General features: G+C 38.1%; 1 protein-coding gene across 8 annotated transcripts in view; it reads left to right on the top strand.

Annotated features, from left to right (window-relative positions):
- The first annotated feature begins 1,759 nt into the window (after positions 1-1,759).
- camk2a (calcium/calmodulin-dependent protein kinase II alpha) overlaps positions 1,760-26,183 on the top strand; it is a 59,204-nt gene continuing 34,780 nt past the window's right edge. For 6 of the 8 annotated variants that reach the window (XR_012396545.1, XR_012396544.1, XR_012396546.1 and 3 more), the window contains exons 1-5: positions 1,760-2,015; positions 5,589-5,683; positions 22,964-23,023; positions 23,608-23,662; positions 25,655-25,720. Coding sequence is in view for 5 of the 8 variants with exons in the window: in XM_068215864.2 (XP_068071965.1) it covers positions 1,954-2,015; positions 5,589-5,683; positions 22,964-23,023; positions 23,608-23,662; positions 25,655-25,720 (338 nt within the window). In the remaining 3 variants the exon portion in view is untranslated. The remainder of the gene's footprint in view (positions 2,016-5,588; positions 5,684-22,963; positions 23,024-23,607; positions 23,663-25,654; positions 25,721-26,183) is intronic. The other 2 variants (NM_001017741.3, NM_001423709.1) reach the window with 1 other exon arrangement.

The following is a 26,183-nucleotide window of genomic DNA, read 5'->3' as shown; positions in this document are numbered from 1 at the left end:
AGATATTGAGATGAGAAAAGTCTGGTTATTTATAGTGAGTTAAGGATCGTCTGATAGGATAATCAGTCGTTAGCTAAAGTTGGAACAGCTGTGAACAATCATAAGCACATGATCCAGGCCCGGATTGGCTAATCGGGAGGACCGGGAGAATTCCCGGTGGGCCGGTCCGTTTTTTGGCCGTGAGGGCCGGCGTCCCTAGCTCCAGAATCTGTTGCTCTCAGCAGTCACACTTTTTAAATGTATTTATTTACTTGACCACAGCCTTTTTATTGATTATTAGCTCAGTTGTGTCTCCCTACTGTACCCAGCTGTTGTGGTCCAGCGGTTAGCACGTTAGGTTAAGGTGCTGGGACCCGGGTTCGATCCTCGTTAGAGTAATTAAATGTTTTCATTTTTATTGTTAAGACAAATAATACTGTTAGGCTTGTTGAACATTTGAAGTTCTAAAGCAGCTGTTTTCTCAAAAAAAGACGCGATAGTGTCATTAGAAACTGATTTGGAAATGACCTTATTTTAATATAGTCAGTCGTGCACTGAGGTGGGCCGGTCTGAGGCTTGAAACCCCAGGGCTGAAAAGGTGTCCCACTCCGGCCCTGACATGATCCTCTCGAAATTTGTTTATGAATAAACTTCACTAAGCATTTTCCAACAATACTTCAAGAGTTCACACTTAGCTGATGATTAATTATAAAGCTTGTTTGGCATGCTGTCCCGGGAGAGAGCCCTGAGCTCATGAGATCCTCGAGCCCAGGGCTCCCTAACGTTGCAAAGCGGGAGGGGAGTTTGAGCTCAGGTAGATCTCGAGAACTCCCCTGCTGTAGCAAGTGAATGCTCTTGAAACTAATTACTAACTAGGAGCGTGTCTATGTTGACAATTTGGATTGTTCAATTGACTTAATTGCATGTTTTTAGGCGGTGGGAGGAAACCGGGGAACCCGGGGGAAACCCACGTGAGCACGGGGAGAAGTGCAAAACTCCGCACAGAAATGTCTGCTAGATTTGGTAAAGCCAGGAACCAGAGACATTCTTGCTGTGAGGCGACAGTGGGCCACCGTGTCACACGTCTAAGAAGGAGGCGTAGGGGAGGAAGGGGGGACTCTTCAAAACGAAGATAGCAATGGAATAAACCCCAGGGTATTTATAGTAGTTTAGGAGTCATCTGATTGGATCGTAGTGAATTGGATAATGCGGGTCAGCTGCTAGCAATCATAAGCACGTGATCCTCTCGAAATTTGTTTATACATAAACTTCACTTCACATGTTGCTGAAAGTGGCTACGCAAATGCCTGTTCCCGAGCAGAAATGCACATTTCGCAGGAGTCTGTTTGACAGAGGAGACGTGTTAAGGGGGCTGCAAAAAAACAACAACAACCCATGAGCCACCTTGAGTTAATTATGCATTGTTATTTCTCAGTTTTTAACTCCATCTCAGATGGACAGATCAAATTGTTCACCGTATCTCCGTCATGCGATGGAATTTCTGCAAGTGAACAGCAAGGCCCCCCTAAATGACATCCTATTCTGCCGCTTGTTTGTGATGTCACGGTTGTATCCTCATGAATGCGACTGATATCGATCGTTTCACCCTTTCAGATCTCTATTTTGGCCATCTATTCATGCAGTATCCGCAGACTGCTGTGAAGTAACAGTGTGATGCGCGCTGAAGGTGTGTGGGTGTGTTCTACTGTCTGCATGGCTTCATGTGTGTGAGCATGTGAGGAGAGGAGGAGGAGGATGCTGCTGCCATGGAAACCAGGGTATGTGTATGGAGGACAGCAGCCAGTCGCAGCAGCCAGTGAAAGATCTGCCGTTTTTTTTCTTCTTTCCTTCCCCTCGTTTCACTTTTCCGAGAGCATCTCCAGACCAGGCGTTTCTGTTTTTCTTCTGCCTGACGATTCGAAGGGAATCTTCACATCTCGTCGCGGACGCAGAAGAGGCGCACACGCTTCCAGGATGGCAACCATCACCTGCACACGCTTTACAGAGGAATACCAGCTGTTTGAGGAACTGGGAAAGTAAGTTGTTGTGTCTTTAATCTGGCGTGAAGGAATGTCAGGGCTGCACAATGCATTGGGTGCTATTTTCACTTAAATCCTATTGTTTTATAATGCCTATCATTGTGTATTACAGATCAGCTAATGTTATGGGATGTCATTAATGCCAAATATTCATGAATTCACATGGAGTTTGATTAGCAACTGGATTTCAGAGTGCATTAGGGCTGCTTTCAGGATGGCTGCTTCATAATGGCTCTCATTATGTTTTACACATGAGCTAATGTGAAGACTGTTGAATGTGAGATCATTGCAGGATAGTGCATTAGTATGAAATCGGATTCAATGCTGCTAACTTCAGACCGCGCACATATACGCAACTTACATTACATAACAGAAGGAGCCTATTACGTTGTGTTCAGCAGCAGATCTGAAGAATCTTGCTAATGGTAGATGCTGAAACGGTCTTATGAATGAAGCGAGAGCATGTTGAGGAGAAAATGAGAGTGTGCACTTTTTACAGACATCTCTACAGATTTAACTGACTTGGATTAATTGCATTGAATGTAATTAGGCTTTATATGAAACTAAACAAAAAACGGTTGGCGATAAAATCTACAAATGCTGTATGCAATTGTATAGTGCATCACACACACACACACATAGATATTATTATGAGGACTTCCCATAGACATAATGATTCTTATATGATACATACTGTATATTCTATCCCCCAGCTCTAAATTCTACCAAACTCACCGAAATCCTTTTCCAAATTTCTAAATATTTAATTCTGTGTGATTTATGAGCTGTCAACCAATAAATGGTCAAAATGTACTGGTATTGCTATACTTGTGGGGACATTTGGTCCTCACAAGGTTAGGAATACAAGATACACACACAATCACACACTTGTGCAAAGATTTTTAAGGGGATTTCCTATAGACCTAATAATTTTTATACTGTATAAACTGTATATTCTATCCCCCTACCCCTAAATTCAACCTTTACCAAAAACATTTTTGACTTTAACATTTTCCAAATACTTTATTCTGTGTGATTTATTAACTGTAAACCGATAAATGTCGCCATTAGGTAAAAACATATAGGTATTGCTATACTTGTGGGGACATTTGTTCCTCACAACATTAGGAATACAAGATACACACACAATCACACACTTGTACAGCGATCTTTGAGGGGATTTCATATAGACATAATATTCTATCCAACCCTCACCAAAAACTATTACTCAGCTATTACATTTTCAAAATACTTAATTTTGTATGATTTATGAATCGTTTACCCAAAAAAGTCCACACTAGGTCAAAATTTACTGATCTTGCTATACTTGTGGGGACATTTGGTCCTCACAGTGAGATAATTACAAGGTACGCACACACACACACACACACACGCACACACACACACACACACACACAAAATTATTATTAAATTAAACCCTCACCGAAAACATTTTTGACGTTAACAATTTCCAAATAGCTAATTATGTGTGATTTTTGACCTGTTAACCGATAAATGTCCCCATTAGGTCAAAATGTTGCGGTATTGCTATACTTGTGGGGACATTTGGTCCTCACAACGTTAGGAATACAAGATACACACACAATCACACACTTGTACAGCGATTTTTAAGGGGTTTTCCAATAGACATAATGATTTTTATACTGTACAGACTGTATATTCTATCCAACCCTCACGAAAATCTATTACTCAGCTATTACATTTTCAAAATACTTAATTTTGTGTGATTTATGAGTCGTTTACCCTAAAATGTCCCCACTAGGTCACAATTAACTGTTATTGGGGACATTTGGTCCCCACAGTGAGATAATTACAAGGTACACACACACACACACACACACACAGAGAGAGAGAGAGAGACTTGTACAGTTATCTTTTTGGGGACCAACCATAGACGTAATGATTTTTATACTGTTCTTATTGTAATTTTAAACCCCTTTACCCCTAATTAAACCCCAAAAGCAATCCTGAAGGCAAACAGTTAGTTTTTTTACTTCATTTTATGTGATTTATGAGCCATTGTCCTCATGGGGATCCAAAAATGTCCTTACAAGGTCAAGATTTACTGGTATTGCTACACTTGTGAGTCCCCACAACACTAGGAATACATGGTACTGATACACACACAAAGACTTGTACAGCTATCTTTATGGGGACCACCCATATACATAATGATTTTTATACTGTACATACCGTATTTTTAACCCCCTTTACCTCTAATGTAACCCTAAACCCAACCCTCAAGGGAAACAATTAGCATTCTTACATCATTATATGTGATTTATGAGCCCTTTTCCTCATGGAAACCCCAAAAAAATGTCCTTACTAGGTCAAGATTTACTGGTATTGCTATACTTGTGAGAACATTTGGTCCCCACAACATCAGGAATACATAGTACTGATACACACATACATAAGACTTGTACAGCTATCTTTATAGGGACCACCTATAGACTTCATGATTTTTATACTGTACATACTGTATTTTTACCCCCCCTTACCTCTAATTTAACCCCAAACGCAACACTCAAGGGAAACAACTTGCATTTTTACTCCATTACAAGTGATTTATGAGTCTCTTTCATCATGGAGACCAAAAAAATGTTCTCACAAGGTCAAGTTTTACTGGTATTGCAATACTTGTGGGGACATTTGGTCATCAGGATTACATGGTACACACACACACACACACACACACACACACACACACACACACAGACACACTCACTTACTCACACACAAACTTGTATAGCTATCTTTATGGGGACCACTCATAGACATAATTCTTATACTGTATTTTTAACCCCTAATTTAACCCTAAACACAACCCTCAAAGGAAACAAGCTGCATTTTTACTTCATTAAATGTGATTTATGAGCAGATTTCCTCATGGAGGCCAAAAAATGCCCCCAAGAGGTCAAGATTTTCTAGTATTGCTATACTTGTGGGGACATTTGGTCTTCACAATGTTAGGAATACAATGTACACACACACACACACAATTAGTGGTAATTATATTATGGTAATTTTATATACATAATCGTTGTGAAAGCATTGGTAAGTGTAATACATTCCTCTCGACTGATGCACAGTAACAATGCTCTGAAATGTTGAGGCAGAAGTACAAAAAAAAAAAACCTTCTTGCTTCCCTCATTCCATCCACCCACTCTGTACTACAGCATTTTTCCTGAGCGAGTGCACTGTATACTTGTTTTCTTGATTTGAGAGCATGTAACACCTCTACAGAGATGGGTCTTCAACTCCATCTGGCCTTGTGCCCACTGCTGTACTCCCACACACACCCTCATACTGAACACACACACACGCGCGCAAACACACATACACACACGTCCTTTTTCTGTGGGCAGTCAAACCGCTTACATAATTGCATTTGTGGGTGGCAATTCAATTCAGACATTGAAATATTGCATAATACAATATATTACTGCCTGCCTGGCAGGTAAATCTGCGCCTTATTCTTCAAGTTTTACATTCACAGTTCCATGCACTCAATGTTCAACATACAGACCCTGTTGTTCTGTTTTTAGGGGAGCCTTTTCTGTGGTGCGGAGATGCGTGAAAGTTCTCTCAGGGCAAGAGTATGCCGCTAAGATCATCAACACAAAGAAGCTGTCTACTCGGGGTAGGTGCTCAGATCAGCCCTAAACACTTCAAATGCACGAACACTGCAAAACAAAAAAAAAAATGCAGGCTTCCACACAGCTCAAACACAAATCAATTCAGTTTTGAGGGTCGCAATAATGATATTTTGTGTTATATCGCGATTATTAAAAGAAAATGTATTGATGTAATGATCATACTAAAATAAGCAGATAATAGGGATGGGCGATACCAAAATTTTTTTATTCGATACGATACCGATACATTTGGTAAAATTTTTACAATACCGATACCGATATTGATACCACTTATTTTTTTTAAATTTTCATGTAATTTTTCTAAGAAATGTAAAACAAAAAATAAATCATTACATGTAAATTTACATACACGACCATCTTGCATATACACACTGCATTCACATACATACTGTGGCCCCGTTTACACTAACGCGTTTTCGTTTAAAAATGCATAAGTTTTGCTACAGTTACGCCATCCGTTCACACTACGTCAGAGTTCTCAAGTGCCAAACACGGAGCGTTTTGAAAACGCTGAAGAGGCCGTTTTCATTCTGAAACGCTGCTGCTCCATCTTAGTGTGGATGAGGGAAAAAAGAGACATCTGAAAACAGAGGCGGGGCTGCTGAGATTCGCTAGCTGATTGGAGCTTTTGTGTCACTGCATATCCTTCCCTTATTCGTCAAGCCCCTATCACATGACTGTAACATGGCTTTAACGCTACCGGAAGACAGCAGACCAGCCTTCACTGTAAACAACAACATGGACATAGAAATGGGAGCGTTGTTTGCACTATTGTCTGTTTTAGGCGCCGTTGTGCAGTTATTCATTTGTTACGTTTAGTAACAACTCGACCTCGTCGTCTGTCCACAAAAATACCTCTCTTGCTTTCTTTGCCATCGCGTTCATTGTTCAACTGGCGTTTGTTGACTAACAATAACTAAATGCCGACCGAGACGCATGCTTCCTGTTTATACTAGAGCGCGCATGCCCAGAGTGCGCGAATAGTCACGTGATATATGATTTTGGTGGCGTAGTGTGGACGGAGATATGTTCAGAAACGCTAGGTGAAACGCTAGTGTGGACGCCGCTCGTTTTTGATCTAAAACCCCGTTTTAAAACTAAAACGCACTAGTGTAAAAGCAAAAAAACAAACACACATATTTATTCACCTAATGGTAATGAGAGAGCTGATTTATTCTGATTTATTGTTTTATTTATTTATTTTTATTTGTATTTAATTATTACTATACTATATATTATAATCCTATTTGGGGTTGGTTGTTGTTACATACAAAAGTAAAGACCGGGGGGGGGGGGGTTGGGGGGCGGCGGTAGGGTGTGGATGAAAGTGAAGAGCGGTGAGAGGGGTGTCGTAAATGAAAGTAAAGAGGGTGGGGGGGGCGGGGGGGGGTGGGGGTGTTTGACAAGTGTCACGGACGAAAGTGAAGAGCAAGGGGGGGGGGGGGGGGTCGTTGGGGGTGGGGGCTGTCGTGGGCCCGTAATAATATCGACCAATCAGATTGCTTTATTCAAATACCCCAGCTCAGGCAGTAGCCGATTGCCGACTAATTTCATTGGCTGACGCTGCTATGACGATCGCGTCAGCCCCAACTTCAGACAAACCCTCGCTCAAGCATTGACGCTGTGAATGCACGGTTCGTCATACATAGTTTTACTTTATCACAAACACACACTTTTCATGTGCAACTTTTATACACACCTTACTGCCTACGGTTGACATTCTCTAACTGTGAAATCTGTAAAGGTGAGGAGTTCGGTATTAATCACAAGATACTGCTGTGTTGCCTTCTTGAATGCTGTTTTTTTCTACTTTTTAGATAATTTAATCAAGCAGAATATTAAAAAAAATACTTCTATCGCGTGCTGTTGCTTTTAGTTAGAACACAATTAAAGTCAACCTTTAGGCACACTACTGTTGGTGTCGTCTATTTGGCAACCTGCGCTTGAGTGCGTTTTGAACGAGGAGTGCAATACCTAGCTCATCCACTGGGTGTCAATCTTACATATGGCCACTTTAAGCATTGAACATGGATTCAGTTTACTGTAGATTAATCACAGTGTACGTCATTCCGGTGTCAGCAAAACGAATGGAAAATGCTTGAAATGTGCCTGCAATTCAGTATTGAGTCATTCGCATTTGCCATTTTCAAAGAAATTTCCTTTACAAATGCTGATTGTTGTGCTGTATTGTATTGTCAGGAAGGTTTTTTTTCTCTCTCTCTCCCCCTGGAAGCTGATATTGTAAAAGCTGAAAGTCAAGTAGAGCAGTAGGAGGCAGTGATATATACCCTGAAGGCAGCCGCACACCTCCTACACCATGTTGCCAAGCACACATCATGTTATATGCTTCAAATAGTAGCTACTGTACTTTAATGGCTTTTTAAAACAATGCGTTCGGTGTGCATCAGATCTTTCTTTGCAGCTCCGTCAGTCTCCGACAGCCAAACAATGCAAGCCCATTATAAGCGCTGTTCACTATTATGTAACGGTAATATATATTCCCAGAGCCGTTCTGTTCTGTTCTTTATGTTCTGTTTGATGATGTAATAGAGCGGTTAGTGAAAACAAAGGGTGACAAAATCATTCGGATATTCTGAACAATCTTAAAAATAAAGGCTCTTTAATATTCATTACAGCTTTTAATTGCACAAAAATCTTTATAGGTGTTTTAGATTAATAAAGTGTTTGTCAAATTAAGAATCTTGGAATCTGATATACACTCCAGTTTCCCCCACAAGCCCAAAGACATGCGGTATAGGTGAATTGGGTAGGCTAAATTGGCCATAGTGTGTGTGTGTGTGAATTGTAGTGTATGGGTGTTTCCCACTGATGGGTTGCGACTGGAAGGGCATCCACTGTGCAAAACAAATGCTGGATAGATGGCGGTTCATTCCGCTGTGGTGACCCCAGATTTATAAAGGAACTAATTCACTAATTTATTCATTTTCTTGTCGGCTTAGTCCCTTTATTAATCCGGGGTCGCCACAGCGGAATGAACCGCCAACTTATCCAGCTAGTTTTTACGCAGCGGATGCCCTTCCAGCCGCAACCCATCTCTGGGAAACGTCCACACACACATTCTCACACACACTACGGACAATTTAGCCTACCCAATTCACCTGTACCGCATGTCTTTGGACTGTAGGGGAAACCGGAGCACCCGGAGGAAACCCACGCGAAGGCAGGGAGAATATGCAAACTCCACACAGAAACTCCAACTGAGCCGAGGTTCGAACCAGCGACCTTCTTGCTGTGAGGCAACAGCACTGCTTCGCCTGAATTCACTAATGGTCAAGATAACTTGTGGCACCCAGATACACCTTTGGAGAAACCATACCTGGAATGTTGTGATCGACCAATCAGAAACAAGTATTCTAGAGAGCCATGTGATGCGTTAAAATAAGTGAGTAATTGGTATTTATTTTCTAAATGGACTTTCTTGTTGTGAGCTGAAAGTGCCTGCAGTATAAAATCAAGCATTCAGCCAGTTGCAACAAGGAAAATGACTCACTCTGCTGTTAGCAGGACGATGTGTACTGGAATGGACAAAAAAAAAAAAAAAAACAGAGAATGATTTACAGTCATATTTAAGATTATAGCCAAGCACAGACAATCTGAAGATGACAGGTTGTACCTGTTTTCATCCTACTAAATGTTAGTAGGGAATTTAAAGGGATAGTTTCACTCACTTGTTCCAAACAGTTCGACTTTCTTTCTTCTGATGAACACAAATGAAGATATTTTAAAGAAAGCTGAAAGCCTGTAATGAAAAGCACCCAGAGGAAACCCACGCCAACATGGGGAGAACATGCAAACTCCACACAGAAATGCCAACTGACCCAGCAGGGACTATAGTAACCTTCAGCGACTGTGAGGTGACGGTGCAAACCACTGAGCCACCGTGCCACCTCCAATAATTCATTCACTCACACACGTCTTAAAGGGATAGTTCGTCCAAAAAGTAAAATACTGTCATCATTTATTAATTGTCTAATAATTTTATTATTATTATGTTGATCTAAAAAGAAGGAATTTTGAGGAAATTTGGAAACCCATAACCACTGAATTCCATAGTATCTATTTTACTGCTTTGGATGTCAGTGGTTATAGTTGGAGACATGTCACACATTTTCTTCCATATACAGTATTGATGTTAGTATACTCACTATACGAAGCAAACCTAAATACTTACACATTACTTAATGGGATGGTTCATTACTTAATGAAATTTAATCACTATTTACACACTCTTAAGTGGTTATAAACCTTTATTTAGAGTACCTACACTCTCAGGAATAAAGGTACGAGAGCTGTCACTGGGGTGGTACCTTTTCAAAAGGTACACATTTGTACTTGAAGGGTCCATATTAGTACCCCAAAAGTATATATTAGGACCTACAAATTTTAAGAGGAACTCTTTTGTACTTTTTAAATACTAATATGCACCCTTGAGGCATTAATATGGAACTTTTAGGTACAAATTTGTTCCTTTCGAAAAGGTACCACCCCAGTGACAGATCGTGTACCTTTACTTCTGAGAGTGCAAAGTAATTCTCTGATGAACAATAAATGGAAACACAGCCGCTGAAAATCATGCAGTGTGAACGCAGCATTAAACAAAACAGAACACACACTTCCCAGAAACACTTTAGAGTGTCTTCAGTCAAATGTGGCACAATATCTCAAGCTGAGACTAGATCTAGGATGAGTCTAGAGCTAGATCACATTAGCAGTGTGTGGAGAGGCACGAAAACAGCAGTTATGGGAAGGCACTAATCTAATACTGGGAAACTGGAGCAGTTTGTACTTGAGCAGAGTTGTGGATTGGCTTGTTTTAGGAAGTGCTTGGTTTTAGTTACTGAAGACTGCAAAAATGCTGTTCTTAGTTCTCTTTTGTCCTGCTTCTAGTCCAAATATCTAAAAATTCAAATGAAATTCTTTAAAATGAAATAATCTTATTTAAAAGTCAAAATTAGATTATTTTGCTGACCCCATTGGCAGAAATACAGAAATAATCAAATGGCAAGCCCAGAGCCCGACCTAAACCTGATTGAAAATCTCTGGAAAACCTTTAACCACAAAGTTCTGGCTAATAAACACTCCTGTCAAAAAACAGTGGAAGGGACTGAAGAAGAAAAGATCAAGATCACAGTAGAGAGTCATGTCCTGTTAGAAACTAATGACGTCTTGTTAGAGACTAGTGATCTTATTAAATAATACTCCTCCAAATGTGTAATCAATATTATATTTCTTAAAAGCAAGATTTAATCAGTCGTTTTGTCATTTTGATGTCCAGTGTGCGTGCATTTAAATATAAATAACCAGTTTGGTGGCAATCAGATAAACTAGCCTCTTCATTTTCGTCTCTAGGCACCAGCCCACCTTCCCTGCCCACTACAATCATTTCTTAACTGTTTCACTTTAATGGTGGCGTGCGAAGAAGTCAGTGTTAGGCACACAAAGATCTACAGCAGTCTTGTTTTCATTCATTCATTTTCCTTCAGCTCAGTTCTTTTATTAATCAGGGGTCACCACAGCGGAATGAACCACCAACTGATTCATCATATGTTTTACGCAGAAAATGCCCTTCCAGTCACAAACCAGCACTGGGAAACACCAATACACACTCATTCACACATACACTCATACACTACAGCCAATTAAGCTTATTCAATTCCCCAACTTTATAGTGCATGTGGTTGGACTGTGGGGGAAACCGAAGGAAACCCACGCCAACACCAAAAGAACATGCAGACTCCACACAGAAATGCCAACTGACCCAGACGGGATTTGAACCAGTGACCTTCTTGCTGTGAGGCAACAGTGCTAACCACTGAGCCACCGTGACACACAGGGCTCTATTTTGACGGTCCATGCACATAAACGCCCAAAACGCAGGGCGCAAACGCTTTCAGGGTGTGTCAGAAAGCATTTTTGCTAATTTACGGATGGGAAAATCCACTTTGCGCCGTGGCGCATGGGCTAAAAGGGTTGAGTTTATTTTCTTAATGAGTTATAGGTGTGTTTTGAGAATAAACCAGTCAGAGTCTCATCTCCCATTACCTTTAAGACCCAGCTGCATCGCGCCAAGAGCGCATTCGCTATTTACAAGACGCAAAGTAAGTCTAAATGAGCATTTCACTAGCAAACAGTTAACAGTTGACAGTTTTTTAACAGAAAACTGTTAAACAGAGCATCTACTGCGTGAGAATGAGAGATAATGGATCACTTTCACATTCGCTCTTGGATAGGGAAACCTTTACGTACAGACATCAATTAATCTATAAATAATCAATTTTGTTTGTTAAGCGCAAATATTCGTTTAAAACTATTTCTAAATACAGTTCTAATTTCCAGCAAACGAATAAATAAACAATAATGACCAAGTGTGGTCAAAATACTGAGTCATTTCCAAATACACCTGCCATGCCCCATATGATCTAAAACCTGACAGGTGGACAAATCTAAGCTTGTTTTTAATAAAACAAATATAAATATGGATATAATAAATAATACTGCTAATAATAATAACATTATACAAAAGCAGATTGTTATGAATGAACTGAAAAAGCCTCCCGAGATGAAGAAGACATAAAAGCAGTGATTTTTCATATTTATGTAGGCTAGAAAATAATATGTTTTGTAATATGTTAATCCTTTATATTTATATCCTATATCTATTCTTATTATATCCTATATATATATATATATCCTTAATATTAAAATTTTTTCATATGTAAAGATATTTGTCTATTGCTCTCTTGTGTGTATTAAGCAGTGTGTAAGCGAGGCGCAACTCTGCTCCGGAGTTTAGACCGGGTTAGTTTTGGTCTAATGAAAAATCTATTATAGTTTCTCAAAATAGCAACGCGCCAGCGGTCCACCTCAGAACACCTTCCTTTTTAGAGCAGAACGTCTATGGGCGCACAAATAAGCGCTAATGCATTTGCTATTTAAACAGCGTAGCGCAACGCCTCAAAACCACTCTTGCGCCAAGCTGAAACTACCAAAAGACTATTGCGCCGCGTCTTGCGCCACACAGCGCCGGGTGTATGATAGGGCCCATAGTCTTATTGTCAAGATTAATAAAAGTAAAACAAATGTTAGATTAAAATTAATTATGAAAACTATCACGTTTAAAAATATGCTGAAAAGATCTCTCTGTTAAAAAGAAATTGGGGGAGCAAATATAAACTAATAACAATTTAACATACTACTATATATATTCAACAATACATAGAGCTCTGATTAATTCATTAAAGCTTTTTCATTTTTTATCAGTGGCTGAAAACACATACAGTCCACTGGTTTTGTAGTGATTTGAAACTCATCCACATTACTTGTATCTCTAGCAGAGCCACAACTAGGAAATTCTAGGTTAATGGGGGTCTAATATTGGAAGCGACCGGCATATTTGAAGGTGTGTCTTCGTTCTCTATTGAGGTTGCTACAAATGGAAAATGGATCACTAGGGTACTGGTATTCCTCCTCCTCATATTATATTTCCATTGCTTATCTCTTCTTTGTTGACGCTCCACAATCCCTTTCTTTAATTTGGCTAATTAGTCTTTCAATGTTGACTTACTTTAATGGGTTGCCTTACAGCCGGTAGGTCTATGGTTCAAATCCCTGTTCAGTCGTGTGTGTGGGTGTGTGTACAGGTATATGTGATTTAAAGGGACACAAAGTTTTATGACGACATGGGTATGACCAGTGTTGGGCAAGCTACTTGAAAAATGCAGTGAGCTAAGCTGTTAGCTACTCTACTTAAAATGTAGCTTAACTACACTAAAAGCTACCCCCTGGGAAATGTAGCAAGCTAAGCTAAAAGCTACTTGGCAAAAGTAGCTTAGCTACATTTAAGCTATTTTTGCAATTTTTTATTTTTAAATCGAAGCAACTTAAATCCAAGTCAGTCAAATCTTAGTGATCAATAAAACTGTCAAGGAACATATGAGGCAGAAAAGTTCAGTTCAATTATTTACTGTAAATAATATGCTGTACTAAACAGAAACAAATTATAGTATATAGCAGCAGCACAAACTTAAAATCCAATAAAAGCAGTTGTTACACATTTAAAATACTGTAGTCATTTAAAGAAAAGGGAAAATTCTTTGACAAAAGCATTATACATACATATATATATATATATATATATATATATATATATATATATATATATATATATATATATATATATATATATATATATATATATGTGTGTGTGTGTGTGTGTGTGTGTGTGTGTGTGTATAATGCAACAACTGCATTATGTAATTATGTAGTGTAATTTATTAATGAAGAGTTGTGTGTGTATGTGTGTGTGTGTGTGTGTGTGTGTGTGTATATATATATATATATATAATGCAGCAATTTATAGTAAGTACTTCTATAAATTACTGCATTATGTAATTATGTAGTGTAATTTATTAATGAAGAGTTGTGTGTGTGTGTGTGTGTGTGTGTGTGTGTGTGTGTGTGTGTGTGTGTGTGTGTATATATATATAAATACACACACACACACACACACACACACACACACACACACACACACACACACACACACACACACACACACACATATATATATATATATATATATATATATATATATATATATATATATATATATATATATATATATGTTTGTATATATATAATTTCTAAAGTATTTTTGAGCACAGCATCAGAAATTAAGTTATTGCATCTTAACTTCTCGAGGTATGGTCACGAAAAATCCTACTTCAGTTCAGAAATAACTCCTCTCCCTCAGTCATCTTTCCATCAAGCAAGTTTCTCGTGTAGCCTAATGTGGTTGGCGACGTCACCGACCATAGGTGGCAGTAACGCACCAAAAAGTTTGTTGTCAACCACCGTAAAACAGGAAGAAGAAGAAATCATCATGCTCACTATCATATGGATTTACTTTCATCAGGCAAACATCGGCCTCACAGCTCTGTGAATGTCGGTGCCGTCACTTATTGATCCGCGATTGGTAAATGTAGCTTTGTTGATGCTACTGCGATACTTGACTAATAAAATAGCTTCGCTACTGAAAAGCTATTTGATTTAGAAAGTAGTGACGCTACTAAGCTAGTAACGTCACTACTTTTAGCGACGCTACTGCCCAACACTGAGTATGACTTAGTTGTACTTAATTAAGGTGGTTTACAGGGTCACACCTCGTGTCTCTCTAATTCAAAACACGTTAAATCACATGTAACGAGGCCTTCTGGTTCTTCAAATTTTTTCACAGGTTTTTTAAGAAGGTTGGGTTTAGGGAAAGGGGTACATAAGCATTTTTTAATATATAAAATACATTATGCCCATGAAGTGTCCCTGTAAGCCATGTATACAAGTGTGTGTGTGTGAGTGTTTGTATTTATGATATATACATGTGTTGAACTTGTGATCCATGTGTGATCCATCCCGGTTATTCCTCAGCCTACAACCCAAAATGCTGGAATGCACATTAGCATTTACACTAGGCTAGCTGTCTGATGGACTTAAAGGGACAGTTCAACCAAAAATGAATGTTACCTCATCATTTATTTATCCTTGTGTGCGTTTAAAGGGCCATGAATCCCCCTCATTTCAGCAGGGTGTTTTCACACCTCTACTTTGGAAAAAGTCAGAAAAGTGGGCGTGTCCAGCTCTGTTTAGGGGGGAGTGTCGGAGGAACTAAAGTGGGAGGGTGTGGGAGTGTCTATTTGTGCACGCGCGAGTTTCAGAGTCAAAATACACACCCACACAGACAGGAGAAAGTGATGGTGTTTAACCTACATGGACATCTGTAGTCGAATTATTTGCCAAATTATTAAATGGTGGACTTTAACTGCAGTTTGGCTCTTTCATTCAGGGAATTCATTCATGCCCCTCGCGACAAACGAGATATTTGATTCGAGGAACTGCTGCAAGCGTGTATTTTACATGCAATGTTTGATACCGCACGGCGAATGAGAGAAAAAAAAACTGCATTTCCCGGAAACTTAGATGCACACGGCAGGTAGTGTCAGAAAGCCGCGTGTGTTATTCCGGTCACAAAATGCGGTGCTAACATTTCTGCACTCAGTGCAATAGTTAACTTAATTCGATACGAACAAACTGAATAAACAAAGAGCACTGGTCGCTCACTTACCAAATCTGTAGAGACAGAACAATCACCAGCAACTAGAGCCAAATCCAGATTTCAGCGTTTGCAGATGAGAACAGCTCTCAGGTAAACAATAATCCTCCTTAGACACGTAAGTTATTGTTGTCGCGCGTCACGTACACTGTTAATCCACACGTGACTCCAGCTGCGCTCTCACAGAGAGAAAATGAAAATGAAACTTAACGGCAGCAAACTATAAAAGCAACACTTCACGCTTGTTTTGCCAACACAACGTGGCGTCTTTATGGTGTAAACACGGTGACAATAATGAATATTAATGAAGTTGCACAATAGAGCGCGCTGATTGGTTTGAACCAAGCCTTACTCATGCATTAATGCAGCACACTGTAAGACGTAATAAGACTCACTCTGGCACAGACGCCCAGTCTGCACGCTGGAATACACGCTATTATGTCATGACTGTGACGCAGCTTCAAAAATTCGTTTCAAACAGGATGTACAAATTTGCTTGAAATAACGCAAAAACAACCAATTTACACTTTTTAGTGAAATATAGGTGTCCTAATAGTGTTTTTAGCAGTGTGGGACACATATACGACTGTCAACAGCTCAACACATGTGTTTTGGTGTTTCGTGACCCTTTAAAACTTTGTGAGTTCAGTTCAGTTGAAGAGACAATAAGATGTTGAGGAATGCTGGCACCCATTGACTTCCATTACTACTATGGTGCGTCATTAGTGTCCTACACCACCCAACCCGCTCCGAGCTGTAGTTTCCCAGTGTAGTTAGTTCAGATGGTTTCACAAGCCACAGACAGACAGTTTAGTGTCTCCAATGGACTTCTGCATGTTATTGAGGAAACCCACACAGAGAAACAAGCAAACTCCTCACAGAAATTGCATCCTGGCTCAGCTGGGACTTGGACGTTTTTTTTTTTTTTTGATGTGAGGCAAGAGAGAAACTCACTGAGGCAGCACAACACTTCTTAGCCGAAGCAATCTGTTGGTATTGGCTGAATCTGCTATTGGCCAACATACAAAACAGAACCAGAAGAATTACATTAAAACGTTACGCACAGAGTGGAGCACACATGTGGAGCTTGCATGTTCTCCCCATGTTGGCGTTTTAGAGATGAAATGCAGCCATGCAGTATGTTCTTCTGGCTACATAATTTGCGCTCTACATAAATGTAGACAGGGGTACATATCCACAATGAGCCTGTGTTGCTTGTTTACCAGATGTTCATGAAACTGTTCTTCTTTCTCAGTCGCCATTATTGCGTTTCATTCATGAACATCTTTAAAACAATGACGCATCAATTTCCTAAATGATCTGTCAGCAATCAGTAGGACATCAATGTAGACTTTGTTCTGAGATTCATTCATTATTTTGGTGACGCATTCTGCATAAAGACCAGGCAGACGGAGATGACTGAGTGAAAGTTTTCTTTGTTCTGTAAAAGCAAGGTTATGTTTGTGAGCATTCAGAAATAAAAGATGCTGATAGTGTTTTAAACTGCCTCTTTTTGACCAAAATGACAGAATATTTGAAGGTCTTTCTCTGCCATTCGGAAAAATGTGAGTATAAGCATACCTGTGTGTTTGTCAACAGTTGAAGAATTTATTCAATGACTTTTGCATACTTTCAATAACCCAGCGTTTAAGTTAAATTAATAAATGTTAATCTTCATAAAGCTATCCTCACAATAGCAGACGGGTGTGCAGGCAGAAAATCACTGATTCTTGATTATCTCACAAGACATTTCTACTAAAACACCCCAAAATTTGCCAAAGAATTTTACGAATCCTGCATGTAATATATGTTTATTAATGATGACTGTCATCAACATAAACATCACAGCTTTTTTTACTCAATCAGACTTATCCAGGCAGCCTGTTATGATTGCTGCACACTCGACTCCTGGAAATTCTGCATATTTAAACCAATCAGAAGATGACTAGTGATCTGTTGATGTGTTCTCAAGAGATTTAGCCAAAGGTCCGTTAGAGGTGCTTTGTGCGATGTCTGAGGCTGAAACTAGCATTGCAAATTTAACCCCGCTGGTCCTATACCCAGGGGCGGATTTAGCAATGGGCAATATGGGCGATCGCCCAGGTCACCTCCCCCCCTCTCTTTAATTTCGTCCGTGACATCCTCCTCTCTCCCCACTCTTCCGAGAGGGCGGCATGAGCACCATGAGGGCGGCACGGTCGTTGTTTGCCTAGAGCAATAGTTAGGCTTGCGCTGCTCCTGCCTACACCATCCATCCTGCTCCAAGCTGGGATCGAACCACTGACCTTCCACATGGGAGTCGGTTGCTCTAACAAGGAGGCTAAATACTATGACCTCTGACACTAGAGCACCTTTTAACGGAGTGACGTTTACCTGCACAGCACTTCACTAGCTGGCCTCTGTTACACTCACCCCGCCTAAACCTCACTCCTATCCGGGTCACGGCACCAATGTAACCTCGCTAATCATACACCACCCAATCTGCTTCGAGCTGAGATCGAACCGGCACCTTTCCACATGGGAGTCGGTTGCTCTAACAAGGAGGCTAAATACTATGACCTCTGTCGCTAGACCACCCTTTAGAGAAGTGACGTTTACCTGCACAGCACTTCACTAGCTGGCCTCTGTTACACATCCCTCTAAACCTCACTGCCATCCGGGTCACGGCACCAATGTAACCTCGCTGGTCCTACACCACCCAATCTGCTCCGAGCTGGGATCGAATAGGCACCTTTCCACATGGGAGTCGATTGCTCTAACAAGGAGGCTAAAGACCATGACCTCTAGCGTCTGTTGATAGAGTACCTTTTAAGGTCAGAGGAGTGCGGTTTAACTGGCCTCTGTTACACATACCAAACTCAAAGAAATAATAATGGTCGCCATATTGATGTTGTTTCAAACCTGGCTGCTTTGAAGGGCTCTTTTGAATGAAAAATACAACTGATGGAGAATTTGGGACATCATTCTTTCAGCAGGGAAGTTCTTTGGTGTCCCGCAGTGCATTCAGTTTGGAGGGACTCATCCCTATGCACTAATCCCTACAGAGTGACTCTGAAATTTGAAATATCCAGATATCTAAACTATCCAGAGGCCTTATGTATGTCCTGATATGATAAATCCCATTATCTGCTGCAACATTAAGATGAGAGTGGAAGAATTTGGTTTAACCAACATGGATCCACTGTGCCTTTTATCCAGAGCTTAGTTTGCTGTTGCTTGTGTAATTGTCTTGTTATATTACTGTGCACAATTTGGTCCCTTTAGCACCAAGTGAGCATCATTGAAGCACAATAGTCAACCTGAGGATTGTTGCTGATTGTGTCTGTTCCTTTATGACCACAATGCGCCCTTTTTGTATTAGCTATTTCCCACGGTGCTCTTACAGACCTCAAATCATCTTGTTTCTCAGACATGACAGGTTACGTGAGGTTCCTGCCCTCAAATGTCCTCCAGATTTCCGTCTTCTGGGATGTGCTTGAACAGGAGATTAGCATCATAAACAAGCAACTGAAATCAAACCAATTGTAATGTCAACATAGACCAACATCTCTGCGGAACCATCTTGTTGAATCTATGCCATGAAGAATTAAAGTCACCATAAAATGGAAGATAAGATTTCATTTTTCTCCGCTATCGTGATGTTATCGAATGTTATCGAAAGCTCAAACCTAAAGAACGGATAGCTCCACCTTCAAGGACTGATAGCCCCGCCCAAAATGACTGATAACCCCGCCCTAAAGAACTGATAGCGCCATCCTAAATAAGTGATAGCTCTACCCTAACGGACTGATAGCTCCCCCCTAAAGCACTGATAGCCCCGCCCTAAAGCACTGATAGCCCCGCCCTAAAGGACTGATAACCCCGCCCTAATTGACTGATAACTCGCTCTAAAAAGCTGATAGGGGCACCCTAAAGAACTGATTTTACAAAACATGTCAATTAAAATTTGGGTTGCAATTTATGTTAAAGGGTGGCATGCTGGCTCAGTGGTTAGCACTATGGCCTCAGAGCAAGAAGGTTGCTGGTTGGAGTTCCGGTTTGGTCAATTGGCGTTTCTGTGTGGAGTTTGCATGTTCTCCTCATGTTAGCGTGGGTTTCCTTCAGGTGCTCCGGTTTCCCCCACAGTCCAAACAAATGCGCTAAACTAAATCGGCCATAGTGTATGAGTGTGTGTGTGTGAATGAGAGTGTATGGGTGTTTTCCAGTAGTGGGTTGCAGGTTAAAGGGCATCCGCCATGTAAAACATATGCTGGATAAGTTGGCGGTTCATATAGGCATATATATATATATATATATATATATATATATATATATATATATATATATATATATATATATATATATATATCATATTCAGAAGATTTCAGATCATACTTTTAATAGAAAAATAGGGACTATAATGAGAAGCTTGAGGCCTTATGGTGACTCTGATTGTTCAAATGTATAATTGAGCAGCAATGAGATTAAGTTGTGAGCAGAACTTTTTGTAGAGCTCGACACAGAAACCCTCTGGCCCTGGGGCCTCGTTGTTCTGCATATAGTTTAATTAAATCTCTTTTCCTGAGATCGTGGAGATTCTTCTGGGTTATGCCTTTTGTCTTGTCAATGACATTACTATTACAATTACTGTTATCAATTACAACTGATATCACTTTAAAGGAGCAGTTTGTAAGATTGATAGGTATTGTGGCGCAAGTTCAAAATAATTTTGACCCAGTCCCTGCTTTGACCAGTCGATGCACACACAGGTTGCCAGATTGATAACAAAGATGGAAGCGAGGAGTTGCTATTACTTTAAAGGTACAGTATGTAAAATTGAGCTAGGTATTGTGGTCCAAATTTCACTTTTTTTTGACCCAGTCCCTGCTTTGACCACTCAATGCACACACAGGTTGCCCGATTGATGTTTAAAAGAGAAGTGAGCAGTAAATATTACTTTAAAGTTGCAGTATGTGGGATTGAACTAGGTATTGCAGTCCAAATTAAAAATATCTTTGACCCGGTCCCTGCTTTGAGCACTCAACACACACATGCAGATTGCCAGATTGTCAGCATGTACAGGAGCGAGCATGCCTGAAGATGAAGGGCCCTATTATACACCCGGTCCAATGAGGCACAAGATGTGTTTGTCACGATTTGTTGCTATTTTCAGACCAGGGCAAGAGTAATTTTCAGGTTTAGGGTGTGCTTTAGTTCAAGGCGCCTGCAGGATTTTATTCCAAGGTACGCACAAATCCAGCACCGCCCCGCCCCCTTCCGCCAGTCATGTCAAGAAACACTGATGCTTGCTGTCAAAGGCTGCATTATTCAAGGGCATTCGTTATGACATAACTTGTTTGCTTTTTAATTTTAATATTTTGCTGAAATCTAAATGTGATAAAAGCACATCAGCACCAAGGAAAAATGAGACGCTCAAGACGTAATCATTAAAATTATGACATATTAAAAAATTAGCAAATATATGAAATAAAATTGTGATAAAATACAATTAGTGAAGCATTAATTAAATCCTTACTTTCCACTGACCGAAAATCATCCACCCGCACAGTTGAGTAGTGGACGGGCTCAAACAAAAATAAAATTTGCAGCCTATATTTTGCTTAGAAAAAATGTCTTTTTAAAAACAATTTCGTATATTGTTTGTCTCTTTGTTCAAATATTTTAATTTAATTACAACTGAATTCATTTAATCAAATAATGTGAAAGAGCAGGACAGATTACAAATTCGCATATTCACAACAGCACTGAACATCTACCCCGGTGGAACAAACTCGGTTGAAAGTGTTAGACACTTCAGAAACTCGTGAGAAGTCTGCTTATTTATGCCACTCTGTCAGATAAAATAGTTTAAAACACCTTGAATGGTAGCTGTTCCATGCAAGGAGGCCGCGCAGCAGCCGGATCTGATCTGTCTGATGAACGAGACAGGTTCCCCGGCTCAGGTGCTGATAATGAGACTGCGGTATTTCTTTCATTAATTTTAGGTCTTTTGGCAAATGTCTCAATTAAGTTTCGCTGTTTTAAAGAGCTCTTACTCAATTTAACCTTGTTTTAAAACAATACCTGAATGGTGATTTTTAGGTGCGGAAAATCCACCAGTAAAACTAAAGCCAATAGATTTCTTTACCCATCCATGCAAGTGCATACACACTTTAAAACACACACCTTTATTTGTTGTCATTCTTTCTTGCTTTATCGATATATCGTAGTGTATACTGTTTAATAATCAATTTAAATTATGTAATAAAAAAATAAAAAGCAGCATTAATTCGCGCCCTCTCATGGTAGGTACGCACAGTGCGTACAGCCGTACACCTGCAGGCGCCACTGACGCCTGTAATGCTTTTTCACCATGCACTTGAGACATTGCACTTAAATTGATAAAATAGAGCCCTAAAGGTGCAGTATGGTTGAAAGAGAAACACCTAGTGGTGGAATTAGCTAATGCGGTCCGTATTCAAAGTATTTTTTTTAACCTTCCCCTGCTTTGACCACTTGACACACATGCAGGTTGCCAGATTGTCTGCCTGAAGAACAGAGACTTGCACTGCATGCTGTTCTGCTAATGTGTACATTTGTAATATTCATATTAAAAGCCGCCTCGTGTTGATTCTTATATCTCTGCGTCTCATTTGAAAGCTGCTTCTGTCATCCAGTTGTCAGAAAACATATTCGCAATATTTTATCCGGTATTCAATTTTTGCACATTTTTGCACAGTTCTGTGTTTAATTCGTATCTTTTATGGAAACATAGCTATTGATGTATTGATGTTGTTTACAGTTTATTACCACCAATAAATGGATAAAATACAGTTGAATTTCAACTGGAGTTCACCCTGACATTATAAATGTAATACGTCAATGCTTATGACCAAGCTATAGCACTTTATAGAGCTTTAAATAAAGTGTTCTCTTATGAATCACTCCCGCAGTGATGTAGTCATGCATATTTAAGTGCACTTGGTGATTTTTCACACAAGAATTATACACAAAATCAAACTTTCATCAGAAACACAGCAAACACTGTGGTGTTTTTGAACCACACCATAGTAAAGTACTTGAATTAATCTTTTTGTCAGAGGAATGGACTTGTGATGTGTTTTCTGACTTCAACTGTATATAAATGTATATATTTCAGACCACCAGAAGCTGGACAGGGAGGCTAGGATCTGCAGATTGCTGAAACACCCCAATATTGGTAAGTTAACCAACCCCCCAAATGCACTGACGTCTATTATTGTTTTACGTTACAATTATTACATGCTTTAAGCACTGCCTTATTTGGTACACAGTCTAATTTATATAGATTTGTGTCATGATATGTGTCATGATCACCTTCGATCTAGCAGTTGCAGATCGCTGAAGGACTACAATATGCTACTGACCAGTTCCAGTTCTCTCTCTGATTGCACACACACACACACCTGGAAGCTCATCATAGATCTGCTGTATATGACTATATGAACACCTCATTCACACACACTCTTTGCTGAGTCTTGTGATCTGTAAGTGAGCATTTCTGAAGCGTTTTGGTTGTCCTGGCTTGTTTGTGATCTTTGCTTTGTTTTACTGTTTATGTTGTTGTTATCCTGACTGGAACTGGAGAGGTGCATTATGGGATTTGTAGTTCATATAGGTAGCAGATTATAGTTCACCCGCGATCTGCTGCTATTATTGTGAAACACTGCGGAACTGATCATTGTAGCAAAGAAAAGACACGTAAAAATGATCTTGTTGTTTGTTTCTCACTCTTTTCCATCCAATACACAAAATCTTCCCCAGTGCGTCTGCATGACAGCATCTCAGAGGAAGGCCACCACTACCTCATCTTTGACCTGTAAGTGTTTCCGATCAACTATACCAGATGTACAGTTAGAATTATTCGCCCTCCTGTATATTTTTCCCCAATTTCTGTTTAATGGAGAGATTTTGTTCAACACATTTATAAACATACTAGTTGAATAACTCATTTCTTATAACTGATTTATTTGCTCTTTGTCATGATGACAGCACATAATATTAGACTAGATATTCTTCAAGACACTAGTATTCATTTGAAGGCTTAACTAGGTTATTTAGGTTAAAGTTAGGCAAGTTAGGGTAATTAGGCATGTCCTTCTAGACAATTGAAATACAATATTGCTTAAAGGGGCTAATAATACTGACCATAAAATGGTTTCAATAAAAAATACTTTTATTAAAGCCAAAATAAAACAAATAAGACTTTCTCCAGAAGAAAAAAATGGATAAAGGCGAATCATTTTGACTTCAACTGTATATAAAAAAAAAAACGATTGTACAAACCGTACAGCAGATGTTGAACTAAGGGTGTTTCTTCTACTTCTATTTTTCAAATGAAAACATTTTTCAAAAGATTGATTAAACCTGGTAATATTTGATGTGCTATGGTGAACCTTCATTCATTAATTATAAATTAATCCAGAAACAGAATGTGGGTTACTTTACAGTATTTATTTTGTTTATTTATTTCAATTGTATTCTTCTCATTTTTATTTTTTTATTTATTCATGTTATTGTTTAAGTATTTATTTTTTATTGTATTTATTATTATTATTTTATTATTATTCATTTAGCTACTTGTGTATGTTTATTTGTATTGCAATATTAAGAGTACAATAGATCAATATTCAAGTGCCAGCACCAATAATAATAATAATAATAATAATAATAATAATAATAATAATAGTAATAATAATAATAATAATAATAATTATTATTATTATTATTATTATTATTATATTTTTTATCATTATTATTATTATTATTATTATCCTTATTAATATTATTATGATCATTATCATATAATAATAATGATAATAATAATAATAATAATAATAATAACTATTATTATTATTATTATTATAAATATTATTATCATTATTAGTAGTATTATAAATATTATTATTATCATTATTCATATTATTATCATTATTATTATAATTATTACTTTTGTTATTATTATCATCATTATTATGATTATTATTATTATCACTTTTATTATAAGTAGTAAATTTATTATCATTATTATTATTATCCTTAATAATATTATTATCATCATTATTATTATCATTAAAATTATTATATTATTATTTCTAATGTTATTACAATTATTATTATTAATATTATTATCATTATTATTATAAATATTATTATTATTGTTATTACTATCATTATTATCATTATAATATTATTATTATAAATATTATTATCATTATTATTATTATTATCATTATTATAATTATTAGTATCATTATCATTATTATTATTATCATTATCATTATTATCATTATGATTATTATTATTATTACTATCATTATTATCATTATAAATATTATTATTGTTATTATTACCATCATCATTGTCATGAATAATAATAATAATAATAATAATAATAATAATTATCATAGTAATAATAATAATAATAATAATAATAATAATATTAATATTAATAATAAATGTACTTTATTTTAATTTATTTAATTATTATTTTTAATTGCAGTGTTGATCCCTAGATCAATGTTAGTTAACAATGTTATGCCAATACATATTTAGGAGTCAGCGCCACCTAGTCGGCAAAAACGGTAACAGAACATTTTGAAATCTCTTATATTTTACAACTAACAACGCATTTGATCTTTTATGTAGAGTACAATGCTAAGATAAACATCTTCCATGTAAAATGTAAAAGAAATATGTTTTTAATTATGTACAAGTTTCTGTAGTTAAAGAAACACCCAAGAATCAACCAATTCATTAACTATTAATGCATCCACTATTATTACTTGCTGATTGCTGCTGTCTGGTGCAGAGTAACGGGTGGTGAGCTGTTTGAAGACATCGTCGCCAGGGAATATTACAGTGAAGCAGATGCCAGGTGGGTGGACAATCAGCATTACACGAATGGTCTGTCTGTATAAAAGCATTACAAAATAATCTCACATCTGAATAGTGCATGTAAAGCATGTTAAAGTGCAAAGTTAAACCTCATTGACTCGACAATAATTAGACATTTTGAAGATTTTGCATGAAGCAAATGTTGCACATCAAGCCAAAACTGCTATAAATGTATTTTTAAAATCCAAATTTTATAATCCAGTTGCATAATATTTACACTGTATAAAATGTCCAGATTTTCATAACATGGTACTTTAATTTTTCACAGTAAATTATATTTCTTTACACAATGTAACTGTAAAGAACTCACAGCAATGGTGTTGTATTCATAATTTTTATTGTGAAATTAATTGCATGATTACAGCAAATAATTTAACTATCATTTGCTTATTAGTTATAGGAATTCAAACTCTTTTTATTTTATTCAGCATAGACATTAATAC

This window comes from Danio rerio, chromosome 21 (genome assembly GCF_049306965.1).
Source record: "Danio rerio strain Tuebingen ecotype United States chromosome 21, GRCz12tu, whole genome shotgun sequence".
NCBI lineage: Eukaryota > Metazoa > Chordata > Actinopteri > Cypriniformes > Danionidae > Danio > Danio rerio.
The sequence above is the reverse complement of the archived record's forward strand: the minus strand, read 5'-3'. Positions and strand labels throughout refer to the sequence as shown.